The sequence below is a fragment of the Cyprinus carpio genome, chromosome A1, assembly GCF_018340385.1.
Source record: "Cyprinus carpio isolate SPL01 chromosome A1, ASM1834038v1, whole genome shotgun sequence".
Classification (NCBI taxonomy): domain Eukaryota; kingdom Metazoa; phylum Chordata; class Actinopteri; order Cypriniformes; family Cyprinidae; genus Cyprinus; species Cyprinus carpio.
This window is the reverse complement of record NC_056572.1, coordinates 36,451,602-36,472,935: the sequence shown is the minus strand read 5'-3', so window position 1 is coordinate 36,472,935 and position 21,334 is coordinate 36,451,602. Positions and strand designations below refer to the sequence as shown.

The 21,334-nt window shown below is 38.3% G+C and overlaps 1 protein-coding gene and 1 long non-coding RNA gene across 2 annotated transcripts in view; both read right to left on the bottom strand.

Moving 5' to 3' along the window:
* LOC109071892 (B-cell receptor CD22-like) overlaps positions 1 to 21,334 on the bottom strand; it is a 35,413-nt gene that overhangs the window by 9,744 nt on the left and 4,335 nt on the right. The window contains exon 6 of the mRNA XM_042764788.1: positions 3,950 to 4,204. Within this exon, the coding sequence (XP_042620722.1) occupies positions 3,950 to 4,204 (255 nt within the window). The remainder of the gene's footprint in view (positions 1 to 3,949; positions 4,205 to 21,334) is intronic.
* On the bottom strand, positions 16,264 to 17,268 carry LOC122146400. The gene is made up of 3 exons (XR_006160960.1): positions 16,976 to 17,268; positions 16,849 to 16,903; positions 16,264 to 16,703 (listed from the first exon to the last, which is right to left on the bottom strand). It is a non-coding gene; the product is annotated as an uncharacterized LOC122146400 (long non-coding RNA).

Genomic DNA, 21,334 nt, shown 5'->3' with positions numbered 1-21,334 from the left:
ATCTAATGTGTGTAGTGTCTTATTAACTCACTGTCATGCACTGTGTGCAATGAATTTCTCCTCTCTCTTCACATTTTGTTGATTTTCTTCAGAACATCTTAAGCCTCTTAAGAGTCCTCGTCAGTACTCCTAACAATTTTGGACCTTAAGAGTTCTTTAAGGGTTAAGATGTTCTCTGAATTATTTTCTTCTTTATTAGGATTTTTTCTTTAATTTTAAGAGGAAACACCCACATTTCTAAGAATTCTCTTGCCCAGGTGTGTTCACTAATGGCCAATCATCACTCAATTAATCACTTATCACTACTCTGGCCCTCGAGGTCCACTTTCCTGCAGAGTTTCACTCCAACCCTAACATACCTGAACAAGCTCATCAAGGCTTTTAAGATTATTAGAAAGTTTAAGGCAGGTGAGTTTGATCAATTTTGGAGCATTTTGGAAAATGGACCTTGAGGGCCAGAGTTGAGAACCCTGACTTATCTTATAAAGTTTAACACTTTTGAGTGTGGACTCAAACTCTGAGGAGAGTTAATATAACACCAGGGTTTTTGCTGTGTACAAGTGTCAAGTTGACAATGTGAAATATGAAAATATTAATAAAAAAACTCACATGTGACGTTTAAAGTCACAGCAGCAGAGTCTTTCTGTCCATGTTCATTGATGGATCTGCACTTGTATTCTTCACTGTGATCAGAGCTGATCTTTGAGATGCTGTAGATTCTTCCAGATCCTACAAACTTTCCTCCTTTAAACCAGCTGAAGTTCAGAGCAGGAGGGTTTGAATCACTGCTGCAGTTCAGAGTCACTGAATCTCCCTCCACTATTACAGATGGAATGATGGACACTGAGACACTGCTGGGTGGATCTAAAACAGTAAAAAAAAAGAAAAAAAAAAGATATGAACAAAGCAAATTTGACATCAAACAATTGAAACTCAAGAATCTCCCTCCACAACTTCCCCAGATGGACTGATGGAAATCACAGGATTTAGAGACAGGTAAGAGACTCCTGTGTGCAGGATGCGGGAGAAACTCACACAAGGCAATCTTAACCGTGCCCGAAGACGTTTGATCTCCAAAGCCCGGTTCGTTTGACTAGTGTGAGCTTTCTGTGCCGTGCTCGGGCGCGGTTCATTTAGCCGGCCCTGGATCAGTTGGAAGAGGTGGGCCAGAGCACGTTTCAGTTACTGTATATATAGATCAGTGAGTATGAGCTCTAACCTTGCCGGGGCATGGAACTTATGATACTTGCAGGATGATTGCGTGAACATTTCTGAGTGGCAAGAGTAATTGATCTGTAAAGCAGTATATTGTGAGAGTGCCATATGTTACTGTGTCCCAAACGACTCACAATAATAAACCTCAAAGTTAACAAAACGATGCACTTTACTGTGAAAAAAAAAAAAGTGACCCATTTAACCCATCCAAAGTGCGCACACACACACACACACACACACACACACACACACACACACACACACACACACACCAGGAGGAGTGGGCAGCCATTTATGCTGCGGCGCCCGGGAAGCAGTTGGGGGTTCTGTGCCTTGCTCAAGGGCACCTCATTCTGGGTATTGCCCGAGACTCGAACCCACAACCTTAAGGTTAGGAGTCAAACTCTCTAACCACTAGGCCACAACTTCCCCTGTACTGTGCGTGAGCACTTCTCTGCTGTCTTCATGTGCGGAAACTTCGTATTTTCCCATTTATGAAGTCGTGAGCGCTGCTGCAGACTTAGGTCAACCCCAAATGTTAATCAATTAATGCGTTAACGTGACGATAACACGTTAACTTGCCCAGCCCTAATATATATATATATATATATATATATATATATATATATATATATATATATATATATATATATATATATATATATATATATATATTTAAAATGTTTTATTTACCCTGCTGTTAATGTTGTTCTTAAGGTATTTGATAGGAAATGAACAGCGACACAATAAGGTTCTGAAAGTGTTGTAATTGTTTGTTTGATCACTTTGCTTGTAAAAGGTTATGAGAGACCCAAATCATCACTGCTGCAAGGTTGCAATTTTCCAGTTAACAAATATGTTACAATCATGTCCACACAACAGCAGAATACGGTTGTCAGTCCTGTATTTGAGTCTTTAACATGGTTATGTTCACACAATACAGTTATTTACGGGGTGACAACAGCTTTCTATAACCAATATCACACCCGTATATTTTCAGGACACACAACCGCATTCTCGGAAAACACACGCTGTATGAACTGGACAACTTTGTAGTAGCTACAGTGCGAGATCCGCTCATGTGTGGTGGTTTCACTTTTGGTAAGTTACAGCGACTGAGAAATAAGCTGTGTGTCATCTGAAGGTTTTAGATCCAGTCACTAGCTGACTTTCCATGCACCTATTTTTATGCGCATTTTGGAATATCACACAAAAAAAGATGGGTGGAAAAGCAAAGATGCGCATAAATTCTAAAACTGCACATAAAAACTTATGCGAGTTTGATTAGGATAGATAGAAACAAATGTGCATAAACTATGATGGAAACATATTTACTGAATAAATTCCTCCATGCGTGTCGAAAAAGTCATGTGACTTTGCGCTATGAGATGGGATAACTTGACTAGCAGTGCACCGATCTCGTTCACAGCATCTATATGTTGTTTTGGTCATTCTGAAATGCCTGAGGAAAGTCTGTTGTCAAAGTATTTCTGTATAGTTGTCTTACACGACTACGTTCCCAAACAGAAGCATCCGCCTTCAAAAGTAATGACTGCATTTATTGTGTTTCTTCTGTTCGCTCTGAGGTGCAAGTAATTTATCATATATGAAAATTATTGTATTCAGTGGCTTTTCCTCTATTCTTAGTGATATTTAGTGTCACAGTTTACAAGGAAGTGACGATTGTTTTTTTTTTGTTGTTGTTGTTTTTTTTACTTGTTGGATGGAAACAGTGATTTATTTGAATATGTTTTATGCGATATTCCAGTTTTGCACATAATTAATTAATTTGAATCTTTGGATGGAAACATTGTGTTCTCCACTGGAGCGGTTTCCGTCAGTTATGTGTTCTGTGTGGGACTCAAATGCAGTGGCATGCGTGAGATGCAGAATAGGATGCGAGTGCACATGGGCTTGATTTCAAGATGCTACTGTAAGCTGCTGTTTGAACGGGACATTTTGAGACTCACACCTGTAAAGAAATGCGGCTGTCAATTCCTAAAACTGACAGTGTGAACGTGTCCGTGGTTAATGTAGTGACTACTTTCATTTCTACCGTTATGGCAGGTTTAAATTGTGTCGGAGATGTTAGCGTGTCTCTAATATCAGTCACAGACATGATCACTGCACAATCTAATGTGTGTAGTGTCTTATTAACTCACTGTCATGCACTGTGTGCAATGAATTTCTTCTCCCTCTTCACATTTTGTTGATTTTCTTCAGAACATCTTAAGCCTCTTAAGAGTCCTCGTCAGTACTCCTAACAATTTTGGACCTTAAGAGTACTTTTTAAGGGTTAATATGCTCTCTGAATTATTTTCTTCTTTATTATGATCTTTACTTTAATTTTAAGTTTTCTAAGAATTCTCTTGCCCAGGTGTGTTCACTAATGGCCAATCATCACTCAATTAATCACTTATCACTACTCTGGCCCTCGAGGTCCACTTTCCTGCAGAGTTTCACTGCAACCCTAATCAAACACACCTGAACAAGCTCATCAAGGCTTTTAAGATTATTAGAAAGTTTAAGGCAGGTGAGTTTGATCAATTTTGGAGCATTTTGGAAAATGGACCTTGACGGCCAGAGATGAGAACCCTGACTTATCTTATAAAGTTTAACACTTTTGAGTGTGGACTCAAACTCTGAGGAGAGTTAATATAACACCAGGGTTTTTGCTGTGTACAAGTGTCAAGTTGACAATGTAAAATATGAAAATATTAATAAAAAAACTCACACATGACGTTTAAAGTCACAGCAGCAGAGTCTTTCTGTCCATGTTCATTGATGGATCTGCACTTGTATTCTTCACTGTGATCAGAGCTGATCTTTGAGATGTTGTAGATTCTTCCAGATCCTACAATCATTCCTCCTTTAAACCAGCTGAAGTTCAGAGCAGGAGGGTTTGAATCACTGCTGCAGCTCAGAGTCACTGAATCTCCCTCCACTATTACAGATGGACTGATGGACACTGAGACGCTCCTGGGTGGATCTAAAACAGTAAAAAAAAAAAAAAAAAAAAAGTTATGAACAAAGCAAATTTGACATCAAACAATTGAAACTCAAGAATCACATGAATCTCCCTCCACATCTTCCCCAGATGGACTGATGGAAATCACAGCATTTACTGGAAGATCTACAGGTGTCAGACTGAAGTATTTATCAGTGGTGGAAAACATTTTTGGTAGGGCTGCAGTTGGTTAATATTGGACAATTTCAGCAAACACCTGTTAAACACTCTTAATACTAAACAGTGAAAGTTTTTTTTTTTTTTTTTTTTTTTTTTTTTAATTATACAAAGTAAATAGTAAAAAAAAAATGTGAATAAAATTAAAAGTATTTGAAATACAGACTAATGTTTTACCAGGTTCTGGATTAACTTAATAATTTGTAATTTGTAAAAATGTATGTATGTATACACTGCAACATGTTATATTTTGCTGTATTTGGCTGAGCAGTGGTTTGGGTGTCTCGCCAATGTACTAGAATTCTCTAAAACATAACATAAGGAAGCTCGACCGGAGTTCATGCGGTGGAAAATAATTTATTGAAGGTAGCAGTGTATTAACAGTGATGTTAGCATGACAGTCTTCAAAATATCTAAACCCTTAAGAATCTTAGCTTCTCCCAAAGTTCTGTCTGTGAGACATTATACCTAATGACAAAATGGCTACGTTTACATGCACACTTTTTGGTTCAACCGGACTGAATTCATTACGATTGATGAATCTGATTGTAGTGTTTACATGAACGCTAAATAAAGTGATCGGGTTGATGTGCGCGTTTATATGTCACAAGCTTAAAATCTGAATAGATTTTTTTTGACATGCGCACACTGCTCAAATAGTGAAAGTGAAAAGTGAAAGTGACATATAGATAATATAGAATTTCTCACTGTATGCACATAATAACCATTCTCCTACTTGGTTTCTTTATCTGTTTTTAACAGTAGAATTAATATTTACCTGTTTACCCGGATAAAATACATATAAACCGCTGTGCTGTGCTGCTCATATTTATCACACACAAAAAAAAAACCCTCCCCATGCCAAAAACCCAAAACGGGTTGCCTGTGGATGAGTATCCAAAACAAGGTTGTCCTGCTCCACTTCACAGCTGCGAGTGAAAGAAGAGTTTTATAATGACAGGACATGCATTTATACAACACTTTATTCAAAAGTAAGAGCCGCTCTTCCGTGCGTCGAACGTCATTACATTATTTCTGCATCATTGCACATGCGCAGTTCTTTCAGTTTCATGGATCAATCCGTTCGAGTGTTTAAATGCACTCTCAATCGTATTAGAAGAGGAATAAACCACCCCCTTCAATCTGATCTAAATTTCATTCCGATCGAGCTCAAACGGATCGATTAAGGTGTTTATATGAACGTTTTTCAATCCGACTGAGCCGTCAATCTGATTACAAACGGATTATTTGGGTGCATGTAAACGTAGCCAATGACTGCAAATGATAGATACTGTAAGGACCTCCCGCTGGAGATCCTGCAATCTGCAGGAAGTTCCTGAGGAATGCTCTTCTTTTGCTGTTCTAATTGTAAGGACCTTTACAGACACAGTTTCAGCTGATTGCATCTAAAGCACAGTGACAATTTTAATGCATCTGAACTGAAATATCCATAATCTTTCAAACAGGAAAAACGTTGAGGAAAACAACAAAATCAAAACTTTACTAGAGAGACACTGGTTTGCCGTATTTAGACCTAGTTCTGACTACAGCAGTGGCTGATTAGGGGAGATAACATAATCATCTTTTTGGAATAGATTTGAGGACGTTGATTGGCTAAATTTTATGTCATATGTTGAATATGTTGATATCATGAAACAGCAGTTGGCTAAACAGCTAGTCTATCACACTAGAGATATGTAGTCCTAAACTCTGCTGGCTTTTCAAAGACAACTATTAAAAGAAACATAATTCTGTACTCACAGGTGACACTGAGATGAGCAGCAGGAGAGATGTAACTGTGTTCATGTAGAGCACAGCTGTATCTGCCTGCATCCTCTCTTCTGACTGACTGCAGCAGGAGTTGATTGTTTCTGTCTCTTCTCTCAGTTAATGGCTGGGAGTTTCTGTACCAGATGAATGTTGCTCTGTCAGTCAGAGTGCAGCTGCTTTTACATGTCAGACTGACATTATGACCCTCTGTCACTCTCTCAGGAGCCTCCACCTGAAGATCTGAACACAACACACACATTATAGCTAGTGCTGCTGTCATACACTGATTATTATTCAACATAATGCACAGAAGAAGAGCTCAGCCTCATGAAAGTCACCTGTGACAGTAAGAGTCACTCCTGGATAACCAAGCCATAAGCCATCAGGTTTATCAGTGATGAATTTGAAACAGTACATGTGTTCATCCTTCTGTGTCACATGACTCAGTCTGATGGTGCAGTTCTGCTGTTTGTCTCCCAGATACTGAAGCCTCTGGCTGTATTCAGGATCCTCAGACAGATCTGGATTCTCTTCACCCTTTACAGGGTTTTTGGTCCAGAACACTTTCTTGATATTATATCCAGTAGGGTATGTATAAGTGCAGCTCATTATCACTGATGAGTTCTTTAGTGCACAGATGTGTGAAGGACTGTAAATCACACCCCACTCAGCACTAGAAACCCCTGAAACACAGAATTCATCAGGAGGAAAATGTTGTTTTATCAGGTACAACAGAACATGAACACATGATGATACTTTTTCTTGAAAACAGCAACTTATTACAAGGAAATATAAGCGAATGTTCTCATAATTTAATGAGTGACAAATAATGTGAAGTTCATCATCAGCTTTTATGAAGGGTGTTGCAGAAAAGCAGAAATGAAAGCACAGAGACAAAGGAGTGAAAAGAGAGAACCAGGGAATCAGCTGTAAATATTTAACATATTCTGAGAACATGAGTTCATCGGGAAACGCTGAGGATCTTAACAACTGGTTTGACTCACACCCAGATATGAATGATCTCCTTGCGATTCCTCTACCTGAAACTCCCTTAAAACCTGCGCCAAAGAAAACGAAAAGAGATCCTCTGGATAGTAGCGACACCTCAATGGAAATTCTGACGGCTATTCGTGAGCTCTCTGGAAAATACGATCAGATGTTCCAGAAAATTTCAGCAGTTGAAATAACAACTGGGTCAACGGCTAAGCAGATTGAAACTATGTCCTCTACTGTTACTCAGCTTGTTACACTGTAAAACCTGACAAGTCACAGTAACTCAAACCGTTTGAGTAAACAGATTGCCTTTACTTAAACCATATAAGTTTTAAAACTTTGCAATTATGTAATCAAGTGATTAATTAAGTGCTGATTGAGCATTAGTGATGAACAGCTGCTGTTAACAAACAGCATCAGCAGCTCCACTTATTAATAACCAGACTGACTTTATTTCTGTCAGACGTCTACAGAAGATCTTATTGAGAATTAACTAAGGTTTAGATGTTGATTTATTGCTTCATTTGAAGTAACCATGTTAAAGATCAGTGTTTGCTTTAGTTGGGCTCTTGACCCTTGACTTTTGTCTTTTAAATTATTTTTTTTTTTTGGACGTTGTAACCATGTGTTTTTTTTGAATGTTTGTTATAACTCAAAAAGCCCAGAGAAAATATTATCAGGTATTGGTTGTTATACAGCATATTGGTGATGATAATCATCAATTACGGAGCTGTTCAGAGTTCAAAATCTGACTAAATAGGTGTTCCATATTTAGTTCAGTTGATTACAATGAAAGCCATTCAAAAAGTCAGTGGTTCTTTTATAATCAGTTAATATAAAGGACTTTCCAAACAGTTTGGTCTTCTATGGTGTCAATTAGTCACACACAGACATCAATAATCAGAATATGAACCTCAACAATGGTGACCATAAAAAAAAAAAAACATGCTGCAATGCATGCTGGGTACTATTGTAGTACAAAACTCATCCATGGCACCCAGCATGCTGTGCTTGTGTTTTTTTTTTTTTTTTTTTTTTTTTTTTTTATGGTCACCAGTGTTGAGGTTCATATGCTGATTATTGATGTCTGTGTGTGACTAAGTGACACCACAGAAAACCAAACTGTTTGGAAAGTTCTTTATATTAACTGATTATCACAGAGCCACTGGCTCCTAGAATCACTTTTACTGTAATCAATCCAACTAATTACACAACACCTATTTCATCATAGATTAGACTCCAAACAGTTCAATAATCAATGATTGTCATCACCAATATACAGTATAACAACCAACATCTAGGTACAGGCTAGATGAAAAAAATGCTAACCTGAATGCACTGTAAGTTGCTTTGGATAAAAGCAGCTTCTAAGAGTGTGAGTATAACACCTGATGATATTTTCTCTGGGCTTTTGAGTTACAACAAATGGTTACAACAGCCAAAGAAAAAACTAAGACAGAAATCAAGGGTCAAGAGCCCAACTAAAGCAAACACTGATCTCTAACATGGTTGCTTTAAATGAAAACATAAATCAACATCTAAACCTGAGTTAATTCTCAATCAGATCTTCTGTAGACGTCTGACAGAAATAAAGTCAGTCTGGTTATTAATAAGTGGAGCTGGTGATGCTGTTTGTGGGGTTGTTTAATCAGATCTTGAGAGATTTAATGTATTTTATTTCAGTTTATTTCATCTAAGGCTGTGTCTGAAGTCAGTTGTAGTTCTTGTGTTTGTCTTTTCTTCAGTAATTCTGTTTGTTAACAGCAGGTGTTCATCACTAATTCACAATCATCACTCAATTAATCACTTAATTATTTAATTGCAATGTATATCTTCTTTCAGTGAACTCAACTGAATTTAGTTCAGAGTACTCATAACTGTTAAGTTTTTTAAAACTTAAATGGTTTAAGGCAATCGGTTTCCTCAAACGGTTTGAGTAAACCTAACTTGTCAGGTTTTAGTGAGGCTGTGTCTGAAGTCAGTTGTAGTTCCTTTCTCTCTTTTCTTCAGTAATTCTGTTTGTTAACAGCAGGTGTTCATCACTAATGCTCAATTATCACTCTATTAATCACTTAATTACTTAATTGCACTGTATATCTTCTTTCAGTGAACTCAACTGAATTAAGTTCAGAGTACTCACAACTATTAAGTTTTAAAACTTAAATGGTTTAAGGCAATTGGTTTCCTCAAAACGGTTTGAGTAAACCCAACTTGTCATGTTTTTAAGGATATTTGTTTACACAAAAGGTTTGAGTTACGTTACTTGTCGGGTTTTACAGTGTGTTAGTTTTAAAACTTAAATGGTTTAAGGCAATCGGTTTCCTCAAACGGTTAGAGTAAACCCAACTTGTCAGGTTTTTAAGGATATCTGTTTACTCAAACGGTTTGAGTTACTGTGACTTGTCAGGTTTTACAGTGTACTGAGGTAGCAGCGCACAAGGAGTCTCTGAAAGTTGTGGCTACTGAGATTCAGGAGCTCCAAAATGCGAATAAAACCATGAAGGCCGAAATTGGATAAAGCAAGCGCTATAGCTGGAAATGGACATTAAAATTACACGGCGTGAGAGAGAAAGACGGAGAGGATGCTCGGAAAGTTGTTATTGATGTCCTTAGCAACGTAGTGCCTGGCATCAGCGATGATCTTGAGGGTGCCATTGACATTGCACATCGTCTTGGCCCGAAGAGAGGGGATGGTTCCCACAGATCCATCATCATTTTGTTTGCTCTCCGTCGTTTTCGCGACACTGTGTGGCAAGCTGCCAGAGGCTGTAAATTCCTTCTCGACAACAAGTTGCGACTCACCGAGGCCCTTTCACCAGAAGATAGGCTCGCCAGAGGGAAACTTTGGCCTCTTGTTAAAAAAGCCAGAGATGAGGGTAAAAAAAGCCTCCTTTCGCGGATCCTTCGCTTTAATTGATGGAAAAAGATTCAGTTACATACCCTGAAGAAGGCTGTTTGTGCCGCTACGCGTGGGTTGTTTTTCCCCTATGTCTTTTAAATTTTCTATTATGAAATAGCCAGTTCATTAAAGGCTTTTTATACATTTCTAAAGAAGAGTGCCTTGGATTTCCTTCTACAAGATTCAGTTACGTTTCATATCATCAGAGTATGAGAAAGGAAATGAAAAGGATGTATCAGTATTGTTTTATATAGCATAAGACAATTAATGTTACATATAATTATCAGTCACGCAGTTGATAAATGACACCGCAGTAGGCTAATGTGTCTGCTGCGTGCCATTTATATTTTTATGAAACTTTAATTTTCTTTACTACATTGCAAAACATAGACTTTTCCTCCCCTTTATTTTGGGAAAGTATTATGCTAATGATTATTTTAAAGTGAAGAAATCGAGAAACTTTTATTTCTATCAGCAAGTGATGATTCTGAAAGGACATACCTGTAATCTGTTGCTATAGTAACAAAAGCAATTTCATGCATCCTGTTCTTATTTCAGTGCAGTTATTAAGATTGTGGTTATTTCAGCAAAAAGTTTCATACATTGTAACAGCGTTAAGTTAAACTTTTATATGTCATTCGCTGGTACTATTTAGAGATCAGTGATGTGCACGCATTTTAGACACTTTTTTATGTTTTTACTCAGTCAATGTAATAAATGCACATCCTTCAATAAGCCACGTTTTAAGCGTTTTCCTCCCATAGAAAACCATTGGCCTAAAAGGAAAACGTGACGTAATGCATTAAAACGTTTTTTAAAAAGACCAAACTCAAAATTTTTAATAAAACTTTCTATTTACATACAAGCAGGTTATGGGAGAGAAATGCTTAACCCCTAATTAAACACGTCACGTTCGTATTCTGGACTCATATCTGCTTGTCTGTGAATAGAATGCTTTATTAATAATTTGTTTACTGAGTTTGGTCTTTTTAAAACACCGTTTTAATGTGTTAAGCCACGTACTTTCACGTTAAGTGTTTTATAATGTCCCAATGATTAATTTCGACTTGTCCAGAAGATTAAACTTGCAGCAGCTAACATCTTGTGATTCAATAAATCAGACATACATGGTTCAAGTGACCCAATTCCGATTTTTTCCTCTCATGTGGCACAGATCGGATATGACCGGTGAACGTGTAAGCAGGAAAAAACCGCATGGATTCCGATTTTCTCAGATCGGATTCAGGCCTCATTCATATGTGGTAATAAATCGGAAATGAATTGGATACGTGCATTTGCGTGTACCATGCACTGTAAAACCCGACAAGTAACGTTACTCAAACCCTTTTGTGTAAACAAATATCCTTAAAAACATGACAAGTTGGGTTTACTCAAACCGTTTGAGGAAACCGATTGCCTTAAACCATTTAAGTTTTAAAACTTAATAGTTGTGAGTACTCTGAACTTAATTCAGTTGAGTTCACTGAAAGAAGATATACATTGCAATTAAGTAATTAAGTGATTAATTGAGTGATAATTGAGCATTAATGATGAACACCTGCTGTTAAGTTGCAGAATTACTGAAGAAAAGAGAGAAAGGAACTACAACTGACTTCAGACACAGCCTCACTAAAACCTGACAAGTTATGTTAACTCAAACTGTTTGAGGAAACCGATTGCCTTAAACCATTTAAGTTTTAAAACTAATAGTTGTGAGTACTCTGAACTTAATTCAGTTGAGTTCACTGAAAGAAGATATACATTGCAATTAAATAATTAAGTGATTAATTGAGTGATAATTGTGAATTATTGATGAACACCTGCTGTTAACAAACAGAATTGCTGAAGAAAAGAGATACACAAGAACTACAACTGACTTCAGACACAGCCTTAGATAAAATAAACTGAAATAAAATACATTAAATCTCTCAAGATCTGATTAAACAACCCCACAAACAGCATCACCAGCTCCACTTATTAATAACCAGACTGACTTTATTTCTGTCAGACGTCTACAGAAGATCTGATTGAGAATTAACTAAGGTTTAGATGTTGATTTATTGTTTCATTTAAAGTAACCATGTTAGAGATCAGTGTTTGCTTTAGTTGGGCTCTTGACCCTTGATTTCTGTCTTAGTTTTTTCTTTGGCTGTTGTAACCATTTGTTGTAACTCAAAAGCCCAGAGAAAATATCATCAAGTGTTATACACACACTCACACTCTTAGAAGCTGCTTTTATCCAAAGCAGCATACAGTGCATTCAGGTCAGCATTTTTTTGTTATCTAACCTGTACCTAGATGTTGGTTGTTATACTGTATATTGGTGATGATAATCATTGATTATTGAACTGTTTGGAGTCTAATCTCTGATGAAATACGTTTTGTGTAATTAGTTGGATTGATTACAGTAAAAGTGATTCTACGAGCCAGTGGTTCTGTGATAATCAGTTAATATAAAAAACTTTCCAAACAGTTTGGTTTTCTGTGGTGTCACTTAGTCACACACAGACATCAATAATCAGCATATGAACCTCAACAATGGTGACCATAAAAAAAAAAAAAAACAATGCAGCAGAGCATGCTGGGAGCCATGGAAGAGTTTTGTACTACAATAGTGCCCAGCATGCATTGCAGCATGTTTTTTTTTTCGTAACCATTGTTGAGGTTCATATTCTGATTATTGATGTCTGTGTGTGACTAATTGACACCATAGAAGACCAAACTGTTTGGAAAGTCCTTTATATTAACTGATTATGAAAGAACCACTGACTTCATGAATGGCTTTCATTGTAATCAACTGAACTAACTGTAGAACACTTATTTAGTAAGATTTTGGACTCTGAACAGCTCCATAATTGATGATTATCATCACCAATATGCTGTATAACGACCAATACCTGATCATATTTTCTCTGGGTTTTTGGAGTTATAACAAACATGTTTTCAAAAAACACATGGTTACAACGTCCAAAAAAAAAAATAATCTAAGGCAGAAATCAAGGGTCAAGAGCCCAACTAAAGCAAACACTGATCTCTAACATGGTTACTTCAAATGAAACAATAAATCAACCATATAAACCTTAGTTAATTCTCAATCAGATCTTCTGTAGACGTCTGACAGAAAGTCAGTCTGGTTATTAATAAGTGGAGCTGGTGATGCTGTTTGTTAACAGCAGCTGTTCATCACTAATGCTCAATCAGCACTTAATTAATCACTTGATTACATGATTGCAAAGTTTTAAAACTTACATGGTTTAAGTAAAGGCAATCTGTTTACTCAAACGGTTTGAGTTAATGTGACTTATCAGGTTTTACAGTGTGTAAGCAGACAAATCGGATATTTCCCAGTAAATGCGAGTCGTACGTCATTAAAAAAGTGACGTCAACTCAGGTGGACACCACCAACTGAGATCACATGACTTATTATAGGCGCGATGGAGGACGAAGGATACACACAGTGGAGCAATGCGGCGGTTTCATGTCTTTTAAGTCTTTGGGGCGAAGAGACAGTGCAGGCAAAAATGCAGGGTTGTTACAGAAATAAATCCGTGTTTGAAGACATTTCACGAGATATGGGGAGGCACGGTTTTAAGCGCTTTTTTCTCCGCCGCGCCGTACGAGACCAATGGTCTTCTGATTTTTTTGTTGACTTTTCAAAATATTGTGGAAAGCAAAACACTGTATAATTTTATTTGCATCTGCATCCATTGTCTTTCGTGCTGTTTTACTTCCTTTTCCGGGTCAGAACGTCTACGTTTGGTAGTTTCAGCAGTGTATACCCGGACAGCAAGCAGTTTCGGCCCAGATCCGGCCCACATCTGGCCCGCATGGATTTTCACGCGGGCCGGATGTGGGGCCGGATCTGGGCCAACACTATGTTGCTGTCTGGGTAGTGTAAATGCAAAAATCGGATATGGGTCACTTTTAAAAGATGATGTAAGCGGGTCGTCAAAAAAATCGGATATAGTCAGAAAATCGGATTTGGGCATCAAGACCTGCAGTGTAGTGAGTCAAGTTAACAATAAACAACTGTGCATTATAATGAAGGCTTTGTAAAACTGCAGTTTTTAGCTTTTTAAACAACATACTCCGTCCTACACCAACACACATTTCCTATCATGCATGTCTATGAAAGACGATCGAACCAATCAGAGTAGGTGTGGGGCGGGGCGACACATGCAGCTTCAGCCGGGTGTACTTGGTCTGCGCAGTGCTGCATGAAGTTGAACGCAAGTCCTTTGACTTTTATCACCTAAACTTCCTGTTTAAAAGGAAATATGTGAGAACAGGACAGAAGAAAGTGCTCATCAGCCGCTCATCGTGAAGCCTTAAATAAACACATCAGAGTGTTTGTAATGTGAATGTAACAGAGACTCACCGTGAATCATGAGCAGAAAGATCAGAGGAAGACGAGGAGCCATTCTGACCCGACATCAGCGTCAAATATATCTATAATACAGCATTAATCAGCACTTATGCACTCATTAACAGTACATGTACATCTCCCTATTCTTAACATTTCTCACGTTAAGACACGTATGTTATATGAGCAATAATCATCAGTTTTCATTGAAGTATGAGTGTGTTTGTCTTACCGTGTTGAAGCTCATCAGATCAGCAGCAGCCAAATGACTGACTGTTTTAACACATACACTTTAGCTTTATTGGCTTTGTGTGGTTAACACGGTTTTTTTTTTTTTTTTTTTTTTTTTTCACTTCACACAGTTGCAGAAATATCAGTTTCCCTCCCTCAACAAGAGAACAACATTACTGGACTACAACTACAGAAAAAATAGTGCTTAGTTATCAGAAGCTGATAATATTGAGCATTTTGAGATCATGATAGAGAACAATTTTACTTTGTTTAGATTAAAGATTATTATTTATTTGTTATGTTAAGGGTAAATGATCAATTATGATTTAATAGCAGGTCTGGTTTCACAGACAGGGCTTAGACTAAATCAGGATTAGGCCATAGTTCAGTTAGGACATTTAAGAAATTTACATAAACGTGGCTTAGAAAAAAAAAAAAAATACATGACTGGTGTGTATCAAAACAATGGCACTGACCAAATTTAAGATCAGTCTATGCAAGTTTATTTTAGTTGAAACAACTCAGACTTACATTTTAGTCTGAAACCGGGGGCAAATGATTACACAATGACAATTCACCATCTGATAAATTATCTCAGAGTGAATTACTTCTTCAGTTTATCTGGAGGAAGTGAAAAGAAGTCAGTCATGAAAAACATGCTTAACTAAACACCTGAAAATTAAGACTAAAAATAATTCATGTTGATTTAAACATTATAAAGATGTGAGTTTTGTGGCTTGTAGTTCATGTCTATCAGAACTGAGATCTTCATTATTCTAATAAAGTCCTTTGACACATAATCCTGTATCATATCTACACACGTCTTCTGAGAAAAAGGGCCACAAATATTCATGATCTGGTGATACACTGATGTTTGTCCAATCAGATGCTCTGAAGAGTGAGAAAGTCCCTCCCCTAAACCGCCTCACACTGACTAACAAGAAATCAGCAAATCATATTCAAGACTGTGACGTAATGAAGAACTACTGGATATTCATAAAATGCACAAGTCCACTGACATCTCATCTTCCTGTTTCATCAACATCACACAGAAGCTGCTCATAATCACACATTATCAGGTCTTTGATAATAAAATTATGTCAGGAATCATGTGTTACATGAGCTTCATCTATAGAAATCAGTTTTCTTTGAAGTATGAGTGTGTTTGTCTTACTGTGTTGAAGCGTCAGATCAACAGCAGCCACACATCTCACTCTTTTAACACAGTGGTTAACATTTATTTATTTATTTATTTATTTATTGTTTACACATAGTTAAAAAGTAACTTGAACTTGAACTTGGCTAAAACTAACTAAAGAAAGTTATGATCTTTTTCTATAAGTTCATTTAAATATATTCACTTAAGATTTTTAGGGAACATGATTGTGTAACCAGATGTTCTGCTGGATATTTCACACTTATCACAATTAGTGATGTTTTAGCATTAATATATGAGAGGCTCTTTTTCCATTTTTTTTTTTTTTTGTTTTTTTTTTTCTTTTTTTTTTTTTTTTTAACTTACTGAAGTGCAGAACTTGTGCAGAAAGGCATATTTTTATTTAACTTTTCTTTCATTTGCTGAAGCCCAAATTAGTTTTAATTATTTCAATATTTTGTTTGAAAAGGTACCGCCCCAGTGACAGCTTTTGTACCTTTATTTCTGAGAGTGAAGGACTTTAAACACAGTACAGTATAAAACAACATACACATGAAGATGAATAATGATGATTGACAGCTGACAGAAAAGTGAAGCTGATAATATTGAGATCAAAAAACAATATATTGTCCATTGTAAAGATATTGCAGGACAATGTATTTTAAAATGTTAAAACAGTGAGCTTACTTCACTTTAACATTTATATTTAAATTTCTACACAATACCACTCATTTAATTTCACTGTTACATAATCTTTCCTAAACTATAAAGAAATAAAAGGCTTTATCAACTCTTAACTAATGACAGCTGTCAATCATATGTGGCTCCGCCCACAGAGCTCAGGATTGGTTCCTTTGTGCTCCGCCTCTCACTGCAGCATCTTCCTGTTGATCTGAACAAACAACAAGAAGAAGAACGACTGACTGAAGTTCATCAACAACATTATAAACCTTCCTCAAGCTTCATAAAACAATCAAACTAGAACTGAAGAGAGTTTTATTGATTATCTTGAGAGGAGCTGCAGTTCAGACACTTACTGATGGATTCTCATGTTTAGGATCAAGAGTCTTTAGGAGGTCTGGGACGAACGGTCTGTGTGGAAGAGAGCGAGAGATGGTCATGTGATCATCTGTGATGATGATCTGACTTTGACGTCTCACTTACTGTGAGTGTGTTGTAGAGGTCAGAGGTCGTGGACTTGAGCTCAAGAGCTGTATATGTGTCTTCACTGGGATCACAGATCTACAGAGACAGAAGGAGATGAGTTCATGTTTAAAATCTGATAGAGTAACTGTACTGACTTTAATATTTAGAGGAACTGTTTACTGGATCCAGAACTATAGAATCAGGTGTCTTATACTCTTCATATCTCTGTACGGCTCATATAGCGGCTGTAGGAAACATCTCTCATGCAGAAAAACACAAGTACACCCGGCTGCAGCCTGCACGTGTCGCCCCGCCCCATACCTACTCTGATTGGTTCGATCATCTTTCATAGACATACATGATAGGAAATGTGTGCGTAGTTGGTGTAGGGAGGAGTATGTTGTTTAAAAAGCTTAAAACGCTGTACAGTTTTACAAAGCCTTCATTATAATGCACAGTTGTTTATTGTTAACTTGACTCACTATGTCTGATTTATAGAATCTTGAGATGTTAGCTGCTGCAAGTTTAATCTTCTGAACCACTCGAGTTCATGAATGAATCATTGGGACATTCTAAAATGCTTTATGCATTAAAACGGTGTTTTAAAAAGACCAAACTCAGTAAACAAATTATTAATAAAGCATTCTGCAGTTGTTTTTGTTAGTTTGTCCTGTCTTTAGTTATATTCCTGCAATTAGTTTCACCAGGGACGAATTGCTGGACATTCGGCACCACACATCTCCCGATATATTACCGGTTTTCAACTATTCTGATGTTTTGCTGGACATTCTTGTCGGCGGAGCAGCTGCGCTGATCACACGCTTCAGGAGGACGCGAAGACGGGGAAAAAGAGCTGCCGCACTCGTGAGACTCAGAAAACGTGGATTTTTGGCAAATCTCCGCTCTCTACCCAACAAAACGGACAAACTCCTTCTGCTCTCTCGGACAAATAAGGATTTCTCACGCTCTACTGCTCTGTGTTTCATGGAAACTTGGCTGAATGACGCCATACCGGACAGCGCGCTCCATCTGCCAGGCTTTCAGCTGTTCAGAGCGCACCGTGACACAGAATCAACGGGGAAATCGCGCGGCGGCGGGACGTGCTTTTACATCAATGAACGGTGGTGTACAGATGTAACTGTGTTAAAGAAGATGTGCTGCTCAGATCTCGAAACACTCTTCATTACCTGCAAGCCATTCTATTCGCCGCGGGAGTTTCACTTGTTCATTCTTGTGAGTGTTTACATCCCTCTGCAAGCGCATGTAAGTCTGGCTTTACAGAAACTCGCTGACCAGATCACGGAGACAGAACAACAACACCCGGACTCCATTTTAATCATTCTTTAGGGACTTTAATAAAGCCAATCTCTCCCATGAAACTGCCAAAATACAGACAACACATCACTTGTCCCACCAGAGACAGTAATATATTGGATCACTGTTACACCACAATAAAGGATGCATATCGCTCTGTTCCACGAGCAGCTTTGGGACTGTCTGATCACTGTCTGGTTCATCTTATACCGACCTACAGGCAGAAACTAAAATCAGCTAAACCTGTGTTAAGGACTGTAAAAAGATGGACTAATGAAGCAGAGCAGGATTTACAATCTTGTTTTGACCTCACTGATTGGAGTGTTTTTGAAGCTGCTGCCACCGATCTGGATGAACTCACAGAGACTGTAACATATCAGTTTCTGTGAGGTCATGTGTATTCCTACCAGCACTCAACTAAATTACAACAATGACAAACCGTGGTTCACTGCAAAACTCAGACAACTCCGTCAGGCCAAAGAAGATGCTTACAGGAAGGGGGACAATGTCCTGTATAAACTAAATACAATACACACTGAATTATTCTGGAAAAATAAGGACTCAGTTCACTTCCAACGACTCAGCATCAGTGTGGAAAAGTCTGAAGGAGATCACCAATTACAAGACACCATCCCCCAGCACTGTGGAGAATCAACGACTGGCAGACGATCTGAACGAGTTTTACTGCAGGTTTGAAAGAAGAACACCCATCACCTGCCCTGAACGACTCTCCAAACAACCGTTCACACCATTCACAACTCCTGCAACCCGCCCTGAACACCTCTCCAAACAACCGCCCTCACCATTCACACCTCCTGCATCCCCCCTCTCCCCCACACCTGCAATACAGATAAGTGAGGATGCGGTGCGCCATGTCTTCCGGAAGCAGAAAAGGAAAAAAGCACCAGGCCCAGATGGTGTTACACCAGCCTGTCTGAAATCCTGTGCTGACCAGCTGGCCCCCATCTTCACACAGATCTTCTACAGATCACTGGAGCTGTGTGAAGTCCCTTCATGCTTCAAATGCCCCACCATCATCCCCATCCCAAAGAAATCCAAAATTTCAGGACTAAATGACTACAGGCCTGTGGCTCTAACGTCTGTGGTCATGAAGTCATTTGAAAAACTGGTGCTGGCCCACCTGAAGGACATTACTGGACCCATGCTGGATCCTCTTCAGTTTGCCTACAGAGCAAACAGGTCTGTGGACGATGCAGTAAACATTGGACTGCATTATGTTCTGCAACACCTATAAAGAGACCGGGGACTTATGTGAGGATCCTGTTTGTGGACTTCAGCTCGGCCTTTAACACGATCATCCTAAACCTCCTCCTGCCCAAACTAACTCAGGTCTCCGTGCCCACCTCCGTCTGTCAGTGGATCAACAGCTTCCTGACAGACAAGCAGCTAGTGAGGCTGGGAAAATACACATCCAGCACCCGTACAATCAGCACCGGAGCTCCCCAGGGCTGCGTTCTCTCTCCACTGCTCTTCTCCCTGTACACTAATGATTGCACATCTAATGACCCCTCTGTCAAGCTCCTGAAGTTTGCTGATGACACCACACTCATCGGCCTCATTCAGGACAGTGACGAGTCTGCTTACAGACAGGAGGTTAAAGAGCTGTCTGTCTGGTGCACTCTCAACAACCTGGAGCTTAACACGCTCAAAACAGTGGAGATGATTGTGGACTTCAGGAGAAACCCCCCTGCTCTCCCCCCACTCACCATCATGAACAGCACTGTGACTGCAGTGGAGTCATTCAGGTTCCTGGGAACCACCATCTCTCAGGACCTGAAGTGGGACATTCACATTGACTCCATTGTGAAAAAGGCCCAGCAGAGGTTGTACTTCCTTCGCCAGCTGAGGAACCTGCCACAGGAGCTGCTGAAACAGTTCTACTCCACCATCATTGAATCCATCCTCTGCACTTCAGTAACTGTCTGGTTCAGCTCAGCTTTTAAATCTGACAGAGGGTAGTCCGGACTGCTGAGAGAATCATTGGTACAACCCTCCCTTATCCAGAGGGAGCAAAAAGGCTGGCAAAATCACTCTGGACCCCTCACATCCAGCACACTTCCTCTTTGAACTGTTGCCATCTGGTCGACGCTACAGAGCCCTGAGCACCAGAACGACCAGACACAGGAACAGTTTCTTCCCTCAGGAAATCCATCTCATGAACACTTGATAATAACTGTGGAACACGCTACACTATTTATATTTACATACACATACACTTATTTATCTAACACACATACTTAGTGTACCTTAAATTTTATGCACATAATATACCTGTACATATATAACTGCTCATTGTAATATACCTGCCATACAATTGTCAATTTGTATATTGTAATTCCTTACCTACTTATTTGTATTTTTTTTTGTATTTTTTGTATTTTTTATTATTCTATTATGTGTTCTTTGTTCTGTCGCTGTCATTGTTGCACTGCGGAGCTTCTGTCACGAAAACAAATTCCTTGTATGTGTGAACATAACTGGCATTAAAGCTCATTCTGATTCATTCTGATTCTATTCACAGACAGCAGATATGAGTCCAGAATACGAACACAACACGTTTAATAACGTATATGTATGTATGTATGTATGTATGTATGTATGTATGTGTATGTATATATATATATATATATAAATCTTAAGTTCAGGCATACAGACATCAAGAACCAGCGTATGAATCTCAACAACAGTGACAAACAGCATATTCAGATAAACAGATCAGCTCTGAACATCACAAAACAAGCTACTAAACAGTCACATAAAAACAGCAAAAATAAATGAAAATAGTAAGAATTAAAGAAATTACAAACACAATTCTGCTCATAATTTAGTCATGATGCAATGCATGATGGGAGCCATGGATGAGTTTTGACTGGCTACAACATGCTTTTTTTTATGGCATGATGGGATGTTTTGATAAGTTTTGTTTTTGTTGTTTGTTTTTTTATGGTCACAATACATTTTTGATAGAAACATTATACTGAAAATGCCAGCTCTCACGTTGTTCACATTGTTGAACCAAGAAATAAAACTTAACTCAGTTAT